This window comes from Nelumbo nucifera, chromosome 7 (assembly GCF_055504915.1).
Source record: "Nelumbo nucifera cultivar China Antique chromosome 7, China Antique-T2T, whole genome shotgun sequence".
NCBI classification, from domain to species: Eukaryota; Viridiplantae; Streptophyta; class Magnoliopsida; order Proteales; family Nelumbonaceae; genus Nelumbo; species Nelumbo nucifera.
The window spans coordinates 58,254,534-58,268,273 of NC_142655.1; the positions used below are offsets into that span (position 1 = coordinate 58,254,534).

Here is a 13,740-nt window from a genome sequence, read left to right on the forward strand (position 1 = left end):
AAATCTTTCTTTTACTTTTGGATTCAAGACTGATTGTAGTCTTGATCGACTACTTGGTATCAGAGCCAATCTAGGGTTTCTCATGTGTGTCTAATCCAGCCGACCACATGAGAATTGCCTAGGGCTGGAAGCTTAGAAAGAACTGTTCGTTGGCTGATTCTTGGAGGTTACCAGAAGGGTTTAGCAGCTGTCCAAAGGCTTGTAGAGGCTTGGAGAGTGTTTTGGTAATCAGGAAGAATCAAAGAAGGTTAAAAGGATCAATATTAGGGTCAGGCCAAGATTGAAGGTGGCGATCAGAGTTTTCTAGGTAAGTTTTTATCTTTTCTTGAGACCGTCATCAGTCAAAGATAGGTTGGACCTATCTAGAAGGAGCGGTTGAGCTTTCCTTTATTTTCTCAGAGGCGATCAGAGCTCTCTGGCTTTTTTTTAGGGTTTGTTCTTAACCCAACGACCAAACTTGACTGTGGACCTATTTGGAAGGTGCGACTGAGAATTATTTTGTCCTCACAAAGATTTCTCCAAGTTTTCCTTAACCCTAAATCTGTTTCAGCATTCCAGATTGTTTTCTAAGTGAGTTCTAGACTTATTGCAGCTTCAAAATCTGTTTTGGGGGGTGAGAACCTTTATCAAGAATTGGACTGCTTACAGTCAAAACTGTCGATTGGTTTCAGATCAGATCTGAACTGAGTTCATACAGAATTCTGTTTTTCCCCTTGTTTGTGGAAGACCTAGGCTGGCTGTTATCAGTTGTTTAAGTGTTGTTTTCTATTACAGTATCTTTAAAAGCCTTTGATTGCTAATTCTTAACCAAGAATGGAGTTCAAGAATCAGGGGGAAAGTGTTTTTGGAAATAGCAATTCTGGTAATGTCTGAGACTGCATTTCAGATTACAACTGTGAGGTTTGATGGATCCAACTACTTAGAATGGGCCCAATCAGCCATGATGGCTATTGGGGGTAGCAGAAAACTTAGCTACCTATTGGGAGATGTGAAAGAACTATCCAAGGAGGACCAAATGTATACTAAGTGGATTCAAGAGAACTACTTGGTTATGACATGGCTGTGCAACTCTATGCAGCCACATATCAGCCGAAACTATTTATGGGCAAAAACAGCCAAGGAGATCTGGGATGTCATGAAAGAGACCTACTCCCAACCCCTTAATGTTGCTAGGGCCTATGAATTGAAGTGTGAGGTTAATAACCTCAAGCAAGGAGATAAACCAGTCTCCGTTTACTTCTCCACTTTGAAATCTCTGTGGCATGAAATTGACCATCTGGAAACACTTGAGTGGGAAAGTCAGAAGGATACACAGACTCATAGAAAGCAAGTTGAGACTAATAGAGTTTTTGAATTCCTAGCTGGTCTAAATTCTGATTATGATATTGTGAGACAATAGATACTAACAAGGGACAGTGTGCCCTTATCTCAAGCCTACTCATTGGTGCATAGTGAAGAGACCAGGAGGAAGGTTATGGTGCAGCATCAGCCCTTTCCACCAGCTTTGGCAGCAGTTAAGCCTAAGTCTGGGGGTGATACGGAAAGGGATATGAAGAAGGAAGATAAGCGGGATCTAGTGTGTGAACATTGCAAGAAACCTAAGCATACTAAAGACACATGTTGGAAGTTGCACCCTCATCTAGTCCCAGCAAAACTGAGGAACAAAAGGGGTAATGCTCATATGGCTGTTAATACCGATTCTGCCTCCTCATCGGACACAAAAGGCACGCCTCTAGACACCTTAGCTGCTGTTCGGGCTGCCCTAACAAAGTTGGAAAAGGAGGTTGGGAATTCAGCTCAGTCATCTCAGTCATTATCAACTCCTTCAACATCAGCCTTTGCTCATTCAGGTACTCGGACCTCAGCTTACCATACTTCAGCTCCAGGTAACACTGAACATTGTTGGGTAATAGACTCAGGTGCATCTGACCATATGACTAGCTTGCCATCACTTGTCACTACCTATCACTTATCTTTTGGTAGAGATAAAGTGTCCATTGCTGATGGTTCCCTTGTCCCCATTTCTGGCAAGGGAGACATCAAGTTGTCTAATACCATTTCCTTATCCTCAGTTTTGCATGTTCCTAAGCTTGATACTAACTTTCTTTCAGTCAGTAGTATTACAAAACATCATAACTATTCAGTAACCTTCTTCCCTGACCGATGTGTTTTTCAGGACTTGGAGACAAGGAAGGTGATTGGGACTGGCCGTGAGACGAATGAGATCTATCTGCTTGGAGAGAGTTCTCATTGGAAAGATCATGAAGATAAGAAGTCTTTTGTTTCTCAGTCTGTTAGTCCAGTTATGCTTTGGCATAATCGGTTAGGTCATTTGTCATTTCGGTCTTTGAAGAGTTTGTTTCCTAATTTGTTTGAGTCTGTTCAGATGTCAAATTTGAGATGTGAGAGTTGTGAGCTTGCAAAGCATTGTAGAACATCTTATTCCTTGAGTAATAAAAGAAGTAGTAATTCTTTTGATGTTGTTCACACCGATGTTTGGGGCCCGTATCACATCCCTTCTATGGGGGGGTACAGATATTTCTTGTTGTTTGTTGATAACTATACCCGTTTTTCTTTGAGGCCTTTATTTCTAGAGAATAATTTGTCAAGCATTGTAAAAAACTCTTATTTTCCTAGTAATAGTAGTTTTCCTTCTGATATTATGCATATTGATGTATTTGGGCCATATCATATTCCTTGCATGGGTGGTTATAGATATTTCATGGTTTTTGTTGGTAAATTCTTGTTACTCTTGGTTGTGTCTTATGCGATCTTTGGATGTGGTTCTTGTGTTGATTAAGCAGTTTCACTAAATGACCATTACTTAATTCTCCAAATGTATCAAAGTATTTTGGTCTAGTAATGCTAAGGAATACTTTGAGTTTCAGAGAGGAAGAATTGGCATATCCTGGAGGTCTTAAGGTGTATGTTCCCATTCAATATTAGGGGTATTTTATTCGTACAACACTATGTTTCTTATTAATAAAGTTTCATCTCGGGTTTTGGGATTAAAACTCTTTTCAATCTCCTATATCTCATTGATAATCTCTCTATTGTTTCCTCATGTGTGTTTGGATGTACATGTTTTGTTCATATTCTTGGTCCACACAAGTCTAAATTTGATCGGCTTTGAAGTGCAGTTTTTTAGGATACATGCAAAATAAAAAAGGATAATGTTATTATGACCTAGTGTCCAAGAAGAGGTATATGTCCATTTCTTTTCCTGATCTTTCTCCTGGGTGTACTTCTATTCCTGAAAGACAGGGACGTGTATCTACCATATCATAGCGTACTACAGGTCACCTTTGAGAATAATGATTCGGATGGTACTTCTACCATATCATAGCCTACTCAAGGTATTAGCACTATTCTTCCATATGATGATACTACTTCAATATCTGATTTTGATCTTCTTATTAGCTCTTAGAACAGAAAAAACATGTGTGTTCCTCTTCTATGGCTCAACTTGAATTGAGAAATAACATACTACTAGTTGCTGGGTCATTGCCCCATGGATGTGTCCACATGTGTTTCAAGGAGTCAAGAAGATGGTTTTCTCCTTTATTCTATTTCTCTTCAATGTTCCATTTTGAAACTCTAAAATGAGAACAATAATGGTTATAACAACTTTCAGTGGAGTAACAAATTACTTCTTACGGGTGCTGTTGATGGTCTTCTATGCACCCGACCATACCATGTTACTCTACTTTCTCTCATTTATCACCTATTCCTAGTACTCCTAAGTTCCTGTGAATGACTCCATTTCTAATCCTATTCTTTCTAGGTTTTTTCACTTGTCCATCTTAGCATATGCATTTCTGCTACACTCATTTTCTAGACATGTTGTTTCTTGACTGCCCAATACTCTACTTCATACAACATAGTAGGCTTTACAACTGTGTCATAGAATTTTCCTTTTAATCTAAGTAGTATTCACCTATTGCATAAAACTCTAGATGCAACCCTCAATTTTGGCCATCATGATCAAATTTTATAGGTGACATCCTCAATATCTCCCTTGTAATGAATTTTCGAACCAAGTGCCATAAAAGGTGACATTGAATTATCTATTGCTCTCCAATCCTAAGTGTACTTTGATTTGCACTCCCAATGTTATTAAACTTACATGTCATATATGTTGTTCTAATCAGTACTTCAAAAGGTGTGGGGCGCCTCCTGGTGAGGCGCCCCCAAAACACCCTGAGGCGTATGCTAGAGGCGCTGAGGCGTATGTCTCATGCACTTTTTTCATGGGGTGTGCTAGAGGTGTAACCTCGTGCGCCTCAAGCACACCTCATATAAAAAGACAAAAAAAAAGAAAAAAGAAAGAAAAAAGAAAAAAGAAAAAAAGGAAAGGAAAGGAAAGGGAAGGGAAGGGAAGGGAAGAGAAAGAAAAAGAAAGAAAGAGAAGAAAAAAGGGAAAAGAAAGAAAAGAAAAGGCAATGGACAAGAAGGGAAGGAAAGATAAGGGGAAAGAAAGTGGGTCGGGGGCAAAGCGCCCCAAATCCCTAGAATCCTTTTCAATGCAACCCCCCTTTCAACTAGTTCTATGCATTCTTCATTCTTCTTATTATAAAAGATTTTTATTAAAAATAAAGAAAAATGCAATCCTCCTTCCTCTTGTTCCTTCTCACCCCTCTTAAGAAGGCTTACGCCTCTTATGCTCTAAACTACACCTCATGCCTCCAGGTAGTGGAACGCCTCACGTCACACCTCCATGTTTTAAAACATTGGTTAATCCTACTTACTTTAAAACATCTTTGTTTATAAAGAATTTGTCCATAAGCTTAATTTTGCATTTAATCCTTAGTTCATTTCATCAATTAATTTATTACTCATCAAAAAACATGTACCATGGGACATCTTGCTGAATATGTTTAGTCAAATCATCCATGATCAGTGCAAACAAATAAGGGCAAAGTGCTAAACCTTGGTGAAGGCCCAGTGTAATTGTAAAATCTGATGCTTCTCCCACTAGTGTTCTAACATTAGTTGTTGTACCATCATATATGTCCTTAATTAGGTCTATATACCTATTTTCATCCCCTTTCTTTTCCAAGATCCACCATATTATTTCTCTAAGAATTCTATCATATGCTTTTTGTAGATCAATGAACACCATATGGAGATCTCTCTTTTTCTCTATGAATTTTTTTATCTATCTTCTCAAAGGCTGCGCCTGTTTTTGGTGTAAAGTTTTTATCGATGTAAAAGTATGTCGATTGAAAAGTATATCAATCGATTTTATTATGATTTGGCCTGCCCTTGAGTTTTGTTAGTCTGATAACAACCAAGAAGAGAGAAGAAGAAGAAGGAAGAAAGAAAGAGAGAGAGAAAAGAGGAATAAAAGGATTGGGCTTTCACCTACTGGTGTCTTGCCATTTTGCGAGGTCAATTTGGGATTGGGCTTTCTCCCAATTTGGATGTAGTTGGAATCCTCCATCAGACTTGCAAGGTCTTTTTCCCCTTCTTTTTTCAGGTGGCGGATAAAAAGGGGAAGGACTATGTGGAGAGGACTAAGGGCTGCAGTATGTTGGACACTTTGGGAAGAAAGAAACTCCAGGATATTCTTAGAAGCTGAGAGAGGAGCAGCAGATCTGAGGGCTATCATACATATTAGGGCGGTACATTGGCTGAAATCTTTGGAGCTATTCACAGATTACACTGTGGATGGCATGTCGAGGAAGTGGGGTGAAATTGCAAATTGCACATAGACCAAGTCAGTAATGAGTGTGGCTTGGACCCCTCCAGCTGGTGGATTCTTGAAATTAAACTTTGATGGGTGTAGTAGGGGAAATCCGGGACAATCGGGGATTGGGGGTGTTTTTAGTGATGAAAATGGGGTCATTTCTGCCATTTTCTCAGGCCCAATTGGAGTGGGTGACTCCCTTAGAGCTGAGATCTTTGTAGTTATGGAAGGAGTCTGGAAAGCTAAGGAGTTGAACATCAGGAAACTCATAATTGAAGGGGATTCAGAGGTAATGATAGGGTGGCTGATTAAAGATCACAATGGCTTATAGAAGTACAACAATGAGAGGAGGATATTCAAGTGGCTGGTGCGGGAGATGGAAGTTAAGACATTTTGGGTTAAAAGATCGGCTAATTCCCTAGCTGATGATTTAGCTAAACAAGGGGTAGAAAGGGATTCACTGTAACTTTAGTGTTTTTTTTTTCTTTTTTTTCCTTTTCTTGAGGTTCTTTGTTGCTCTTGGAAGATAAGTGTGTTTGTCTTCCTCTTGTAATTCTTCTATTGATGATTTAATGAAAATGTTATTGATGAAAAAAAAAGAGAGAGAAAAGAGGAGAAAAGGAGAGAAGAAAAGTTTGGTTCGAATAAGAGAAAAATTACCTCTCCCATTTGGCCAGACATGTTTTATATTACTAACATATTGGAAAACACACATGTGCCCTTACTAGTTCTAATATAATATTACAGATCAGCAACCTCAACATAAGTATAAAGACAGAAATACCCTTACACTAACACTCCCCCTCAAGCTGGTGAGTAGATATCATATAATCCCAGCTTGTTACATATGTAGCCCACTCTATGTATGGTCTGCAGGGGCATTTTTATCCTTTTTATGTTTTGTTTATTATCTGTACTGTCGCCCTAATATAAAATCTAATAGAAGAGCCGCCAGCAGTACTTTTGGCCCTTCACTCTCTTCTCTCTTCTTGTCATCTTCTCTTCTCCTCTTCTCTCTCTCTCTCTCTCTCTCTCTCTTTGACTTTGATAATACCTCCATTAGTGTTGGCCTAAGATATCAACTGGTTATTCTTTTGGTCAGTCGGGCAGAAAAGGTGCTTTGTTCACTGGTCTGATATGAAGTTGAGCATTCAAAAAAATAGACTATTATTATGTAATGAAGAGAAAAAACTAACAGAAAGTAGTCAAGAAGATATAGAAAGATGAGTGAAGTAGGAGAAAATGGAGTTGAGAGACCTGTTGCAGGAGAAGAGAAGAAAAATAAGGGAGTAAGCCCCTTTTGTTAGGCTCTTTATTACCTTGGTTTACAATTGTGTAAAAAGACCCCCCCCCCCAATTACATAACCGCAATTCACAAGTAGAAAAAGACTATATATATTGCCCTCCCAATATCGTAAACAGAAAAAACGGGTGAAATAAAAACAACAATCTACCATATGATGATTTTTCCCATTCAAGCATCCAGTCCTACCTGGTTTGCAGAACATGATTAGTAGCCTGGTTGTCACTTATCATTTGTTATATGCTAGACACATCTTCCAGCATGTCAATGTCATACTTTTTCTTTAATTTTATTAACAAGGCTTTAAATGTCTCATTTAATTGAGCTCTTAATATTTTCCAATTGCATTGGCTAGATAATTGGTTGGGACTAAGAGAGTAACTGATAAGACAAAAGCAAGTGAAGAGATGGTACTAGTATTAGTATCATATCATGTCTATGCTGAGGTACAAGACATGTAAAAGTATTTGGGAGTCTTGATATAATTAAAAGTGAGCTTGCTTCCAAATGATATTTCTGTCAATCGTTGTATCCAATTTTGTTTCATTAGTTCTAATTTGTTTCAGTGTCTGAAAAACAGGATTATGGTTTATCTGCAGCTGGCTCTTTTGTTTCCTCCCTGCCTCAAACAGTCAGAACCCGAATGGGGATGAAATTAGGAGAGAAGAGGAAACTGGCTGAATCTGGTATTGGTTTTATTTGGACTTACAGATATTACACATTGGGTTAAAAGAAAAAAAAATAAAAAAAGACTAGCTTCTCAAGCATCATAGAGTGGAATCTTGCTAGTAAATAGCAAAACAATGAAACACGTATGTCCATGCCCGGGTTTTCCAACATTCAACTTTCAAGTTTGTCTTTGAAACCATGAATGGTGTTCACCTTTAACCATTGGACCATTTGATGTTTGAGAAGCTACATTTTCCTTGTGTATATGGTTACAATTGCAATATTTTTTATTTGCAGGTCGAACTATAAATGAAGTTGTTATCAACTCAAGAGAAGAGGCTGCAGAGTGCATGCGAAAGGTTGTCAGGCGTATAGTTATGGTTTCAAGTGCAAGGCAGGCTATTGCTGGACTACTGGCTGCTGGTGGTGTCAATGCCGTTCGATATCTTGCAAGGAAGATGGTTAAGGCATGGAGATCCTGAACATGATTATTATGCCTTGTGTTCTTTTCGGTTTTTATTAATGTTAGCTTGGGTAACAAAACCTTCTAAAAGAGAGCAAGCATTAAAGACACAGTCTTGGGTCAAGCTTTGCTGAGCAACTTGCTCCAACAGGGATCTTACATCCAAAAAGAGAAAAAAAAAAGGAACAGAAAAGAAATAAACAAAAACAAAACAAGCACATATTTTCTTAGGTGCAAATACAAATGGGATATTTATGAAGGATGACAATCCTTGAACAATGTTGAGAAGTCCATTGAAAACTGTAATATGCACTCTTACAAATTTTCAGAGCATTGTCAGAATGAAATTGACAATTTTCTGCATTCATTTGAAATGAACTGTTTAAATGCATGTGCTGGTTTTCTGCATAGAGGCTATGTATGATCTTAGTACATTTGTTGCTGATATAAAAGAAAAAAGAATGTTATACTTTTATAGAACATTGATACTCTATCCCTCTTGATTGAATGCATCTACAATGTGCCCATTTATTGTAGTGTTGAATATTTCATCTCTTCATCATTATCATCTAAGCCTTGTCCACATGCCCTATTATATGGGGTTCACCACATGAATCCTGTTTTGCATTCCGTTCTGTTTACTGCCATTATCATACCCATTGTTAAACTATGAGTGCTTAAATCATTTCTTACTACTTTGGCCCATGTTCTTTTTAGTCTGCCCCTAGCCCTCCTAGCCTCTTCAACTTTTAGCAGATTACTTCTTATGGGTGCTGTAGGTGGTCTTCCATGCATGTGACCAAACCATCTTAGTTTGTTTTTGTTAGAGTCAACAGTCCAGGGGTATTTGAGTCATTTGGTAGTGCTTTACTTCAAGGTGTTTTGTCTATTATGTCTGATATCAAGTAGAGTCATTTGAACCATCCCTTTTTCTTCCCTTCTTCTTCTCTTTTTCCTTTTATTTCAGGAGGGAAATCAAATGTGATTGAACTAATAACATGGTATCAGTCTATCAGAGCACTGATTTCTTTCCAGTTTTTTTTTTCATCGCCTTACAGCACACCTATTCTGAGATTTCTTGGTGATTACCTATTAGGTTCGAAGAAAGAACAAAAAGGAGTAATCGTTTTTTATCTAGGGTGGTATTCGTGGCTCCAATTGTTGTAGTAAGTGTTGTTTCAGTGGAGTTTTAGAGAAACCCTCTAATCGATGTATCAAAGAGGGACTGCCAGTGATCAGTTTGTGTGCAACAGTTCGTGTGGGGTGTTTCAGTGATCTGAAAGGGTACAGTTGTGGATTTCTGGACTTATTGCCCATTAGCAGGTATGCATAAGAAGTGAGTTTCTGTGTTTCTTGTTAACGGAAGTGAGTGATAGGTGTGAGAATAATGCTGAAATCTGTTACAACACATGTTTCTGCTGTAGTTGATTGGTAGTGGTGTAGTGTGGCGTTGTGAGAGTGAAGTTTCCTTTTTTAATATCCATGGCAACCCTAGGAGAGAACAGTGATAAAAAAATTCAGTGTTATGATTCCCTTTGATTTTCTGAATGTACAAATGACATCTATCAAGTTGAATGGTGAGAATTATGTGCCATGGGCCAAGTCGGTGTAGGTCTTTCTTAGAGCTAAGAAGAAGGTAAAACATGTGAAAAAAAAGACAAACCCTTGGCTGATTCCCAAGGATATAGTGGTTGGGATCAAGAAGATGCACAGACTATGACGTGGTTGTGGAATAGTATGAAACCCAAAATCAATGAGTTTTATGTTTCTTGATATAGCTAAGGAGATATGGGATCATGCCAAGAAGTTTGTTCTAGACAAGATAATACTACAAGAGTATATCAGTTCTATCAAGAATATTTTAATCTATAACAAAGAAATCAAACCCTTGAGGAGTATTATGCTAGTATGAGAAACCTTCGGAATGAGCTCAATATCTATCATCCTTGGACATCGGATATTAAAACTCAGCAACAATAAAGGGAGGAATTGGATGTGACTAGATTTATAGTTAGTTTGGCTAAGTATGAACGTGTTAGAGCTCAAATGCTAGGAGGCTCTGTTCTTCCTTCTCTTGAGGAGGTGTTTGCATGACTCCGTAGGATTATTATTGGGTCTTTAGAGAGTTCCACCATTTCAGATAGATCAGTCTTTGCAATGATGAGAGGGTGAAGCTGTGGAAATAGAGGAGGTCGTGGAGTTCAAGGAGGTCATGTGGACCTACGTTAAAACATGGTAGTGGACGTAGTGGAGGTCAAGACTCAGGGGGAGGTTGTGGTTATGGGCCTAGGAAGTGTACACATTGTGGCATGGAAGGACGCACTGTAATGGGTGACCTTCTACATGGGCCAATCATGTAGTGGTAGAAAGTGGTGGTGAAGCAATTGATGCCCAATAGACCAACCAAGTACCCTATACATCTAGTGCCTCTAGGAAGGAAATGATGAGTATTCCATGTGGTGAGTATGAAAAGTTTCTTTAGGATACCTCTCAGTAGAATACTATCACTCTTGCCCACTTAGGTATGGTCCATGTGATTGGACTATTGATTTTGGAGCTTCCGATCATATGATTAGACTCCAAATTTGTTTTCCTCCCTTTCTTCATCTTCTACATCACAAATAGTTACTTTAGCTAATAGTTCTATCTCTCTCATTTGTGGTGTTAACAATGTTGACATTGCATCATTGTCTTTATCTTCAATTCTATATGTACTCAAATTCCCTTTTAACCTTATGTTTGTTTCCAATTTGACCAAATCTCTCAATTGTTTTATAACTTTCTTTCCTAGTTGTTGTGTTTTTCAAGATATTAAGACGAGCATAATATTGGAGGGCATAAAGTTGGTGGATTGTATTATCGCTCCACTCCTCTCTTACACCTCTCCAGTGGTGTTGCAGGATTGGTCATCATTCTCTCAAGACACTTCAGTTACTTGTTCTGTCATTGCTTCTTTTTTTTTCATTGGAATGTGAGTCGTGTCAGTATGGGAAACACCATAAGGTTTTCTTCAGTCCTAAAGTCGATAGTCATAGTTTGAGTCCTTTTGCTTTAGTCCATTATGATATTTTGGGCCCAAACAGAGTTGTGGTGTACAATGGTTATAAATACTTTGTAATTTTTGTTGATGATTATTCAAGGATGACATGGTTTTATTTTATGAAAGAAAAAAGTGAATTGTTCTCCATTTTTCAAAAAATCCATGCTAAAATTTGCTTTCAATTTGGTGTCACATTAAGATTTTTCATTTTGATAATGGGAAAGAATATTTCTATACATCAATTCAAGAATACTTAGAACAACATTGTATCGTTCATCAAACCACATGCACTTATACACCTCAACAATATGGGGTGGCCAAACGCAAGAACCACCACGTACTTGAGACTGCTCTGTCCCTTTTGAACCATATGAGTGTTTTCTTTATTAGCAAAATGAGTTATTTATTAGTGATTGGAAAAGTTTACAAGTCTTTGCTACATTGTAGCCCAAATACAACAAAAACCAGATTGGCCACCCTAATTACCTTGCCCCCTTTTTCCTATTACAGATTATAACATTGCCCAAAATAGGGTGGATCTGCCCACTCCTTATTTTGTGAGAACATTTGAGAACATCTGCTAGCCCATTTGCTGTTCTTTTTATCCATCCAAAGCTAATGTTACAATTTTTTGCAAGGTAGTAAATTTCCCTAAAGGAAAATTTATATTTTCTGAGGAGCTGAATTGATTTATTTTGCCCAGAAAATAACCAATAAGGAATCTCCTCCCACTTCAAGCTCTCTAACACCCAGCTGTGTTTCCGGTTTTAATTCTTGTAAGATAGCCATTGTCTCATCCTTAACCGAGTCACCAAATCTAATTGACCTAGAGAATAAGGCCACAACTGCACCTTGATGGTTTCTGAAAGCTCCCACTATACCCACCCTCCTCGGATTACCAAAGGAGCTCCCATCAAAGTCATTTGTTGAAACATCTCTGAAAAGCTCCATTGCTTTAGCCTAATGTACAGATCTGATCCTTATGGATTCAATCACTTCCTCCACTAACCTATTCTTTTCATGGAAGATTCTCTGGTTTCTCTCTTTCTAGATGGTCCATACCAGGGTTGCTCTTGTTATTTTCCGAAGGCATCTTCCCCTTTCTTCTGCTACCTCAAGAAACTGGAGATGAATAGGCTAATCACATCTTGTGGGGGTACTCATATGCAACCAAAAAGAGAGTAGTAGTCCCAAATACAAGTTACAAACGAACATGAGTGTAGTAAATGAGGAAGGGTCTCACCGTTGGCCTTGCAGAGGAGAGGGGCAATTATTTGGCCTTCTTTTCTGTAGCACATTATAGGTGTTAATCTTCCTGAGGAAACTTTCCCAAGAAAGATGATGCACTTTAGGAGGGATTGGTTTGCACCAAATTTCTCTCACCGGGAGATTTACCCCCAAGGGTTCTAAACTAATAAGAAGGTTAAAGAAAGAAGCACAAGAGAAGTGACCATCAGGAGAGGGGTACCAAACTCTACCGTCCAAGAGATTTTGATCCAAGAAAACCTTTTCCAAGAGAGAGAGAGTAGGAGGATAAGGGATTCACACTCATTGTCCTTCAACCCCCTTCTGAACTCAAAATCCCAATTTAAACCAAGTGTTGAAGGCCTGTTGAACCTAGAGACTGGTTCGTTCTTAAGGTTTGTTAGAGAGTAAAGTGTTGGGAATTGTAGTTTGAGTGGTAAGTCCCCAAACCAGAGGTCTTCCCAAAATAAGACTTTGTTCTCACATCCCACATCATAACGAATAGAATTTAAAAAAGTAGGTAGTAGCTCATAGATTGCCTTCCAAGCTGAAAATGCAGAAGTGTGAGGCGCCAGTTCTGCATTCTAGCCATTTTCTGCTACACGATGAATGCTTTCAATGATCTTGTGCCACAATCTGTCTTTTCTAAGGGAAATCTCCATAACTATTTTCCTAAAAGAGATGCCTTTCTCTTAGTCAGGTTCCCAATTCCCAGGCCTCCTTGTTCTTTTGGTTTATACACCTGTTCCCACTTAACCAAATGATCTTTCTTTTCATCTCCTAGCTCCTACGAAAAATCCCTCATCAATTTTTCTAATTGCTCTGCAATTTTCATCGGGATTTTAAAGGTGAGAAGGTAATAGGTGGGCAAATTTGCTAAGGTGGATTTGATCAACGTAATTCTTCCCCCTAAAGAAATATGGTTTCTCTTTCAAGAAATATTTTTTTTGCAAATCTTTCCACTATTGATTTCCAAAAACTCCCTGCTCTAAGGTTTCCTCCCAACAGCATACCTAGGTACTGTAGGGGCAAAGTTCTCACTCACAGCCTAGGATTTCAGCCAAAAGTGATATGTACTCCTCTCCATAATTTATCCCAGTCACACAGGTTTTCCCCCAATTGACTTTCAGGTTTGATATTCTTTGGAATCGGTCAATTAAGGCTTTCAAATTCCTTGTACTGAGCTTTGTACAACTCTCACAGAAAGTGATTATGCCGTTAGTAAATTGCAGATGTGTCGCAACCTCATTTCTTCCAATTCTCCGCCCTCTAGATTGACCTTCGAGATCAGCCTTAGTGATCAATTTACTCAAGACCTCTGCAATGAGGGT

The 13,740-nt window shown here is 38.5% G+C and overlaps 1 protein-coding gene across 10 annotated transcripts in view; it reads left to right on the top strand.

Moving 5' to 3' along the window:
* Nucleotides 1-11,309, top strand: part of LOC104599751 (translocator assembly/maintenance protein) — a 49,632-nt gene extending 38,323 nt beyond the window's left edge. For 6 of the 10 annotated variants that reach the window (XM_010262423.2, XM_010262425.2, XM_019198164.2 and 3 more), the window contains exons 10-13: nt 3,261-3,356; nt 7,573-7,678; nt 7,959-8,128; nt 11,025-11,309. In XM_010262423.2, the coding sequence (XP_010260725.1) occupies nt 3,261-3,356; nt 7,573-7,678; nt 7,959-8,128; nt 11,025-11,099 (447 nt within the window). In that variant the 3' untranslated portion in view covers nt 11,100-11,309. Of the gene's footprint in view, nt 1-3,260; nt 3,357-7,572; nt 7,679-7,958; nt 8,516-11,024 lie in introns of those variants that run through there. The other 4 variants (XM_088891347.1, XM_010262430.3, XM_088891346.1 and 1 more) reach the window with 2 other exon arrangements.
* Nucleotides 11,310-13,740: the final 2,431 nt, after the last annotated feature.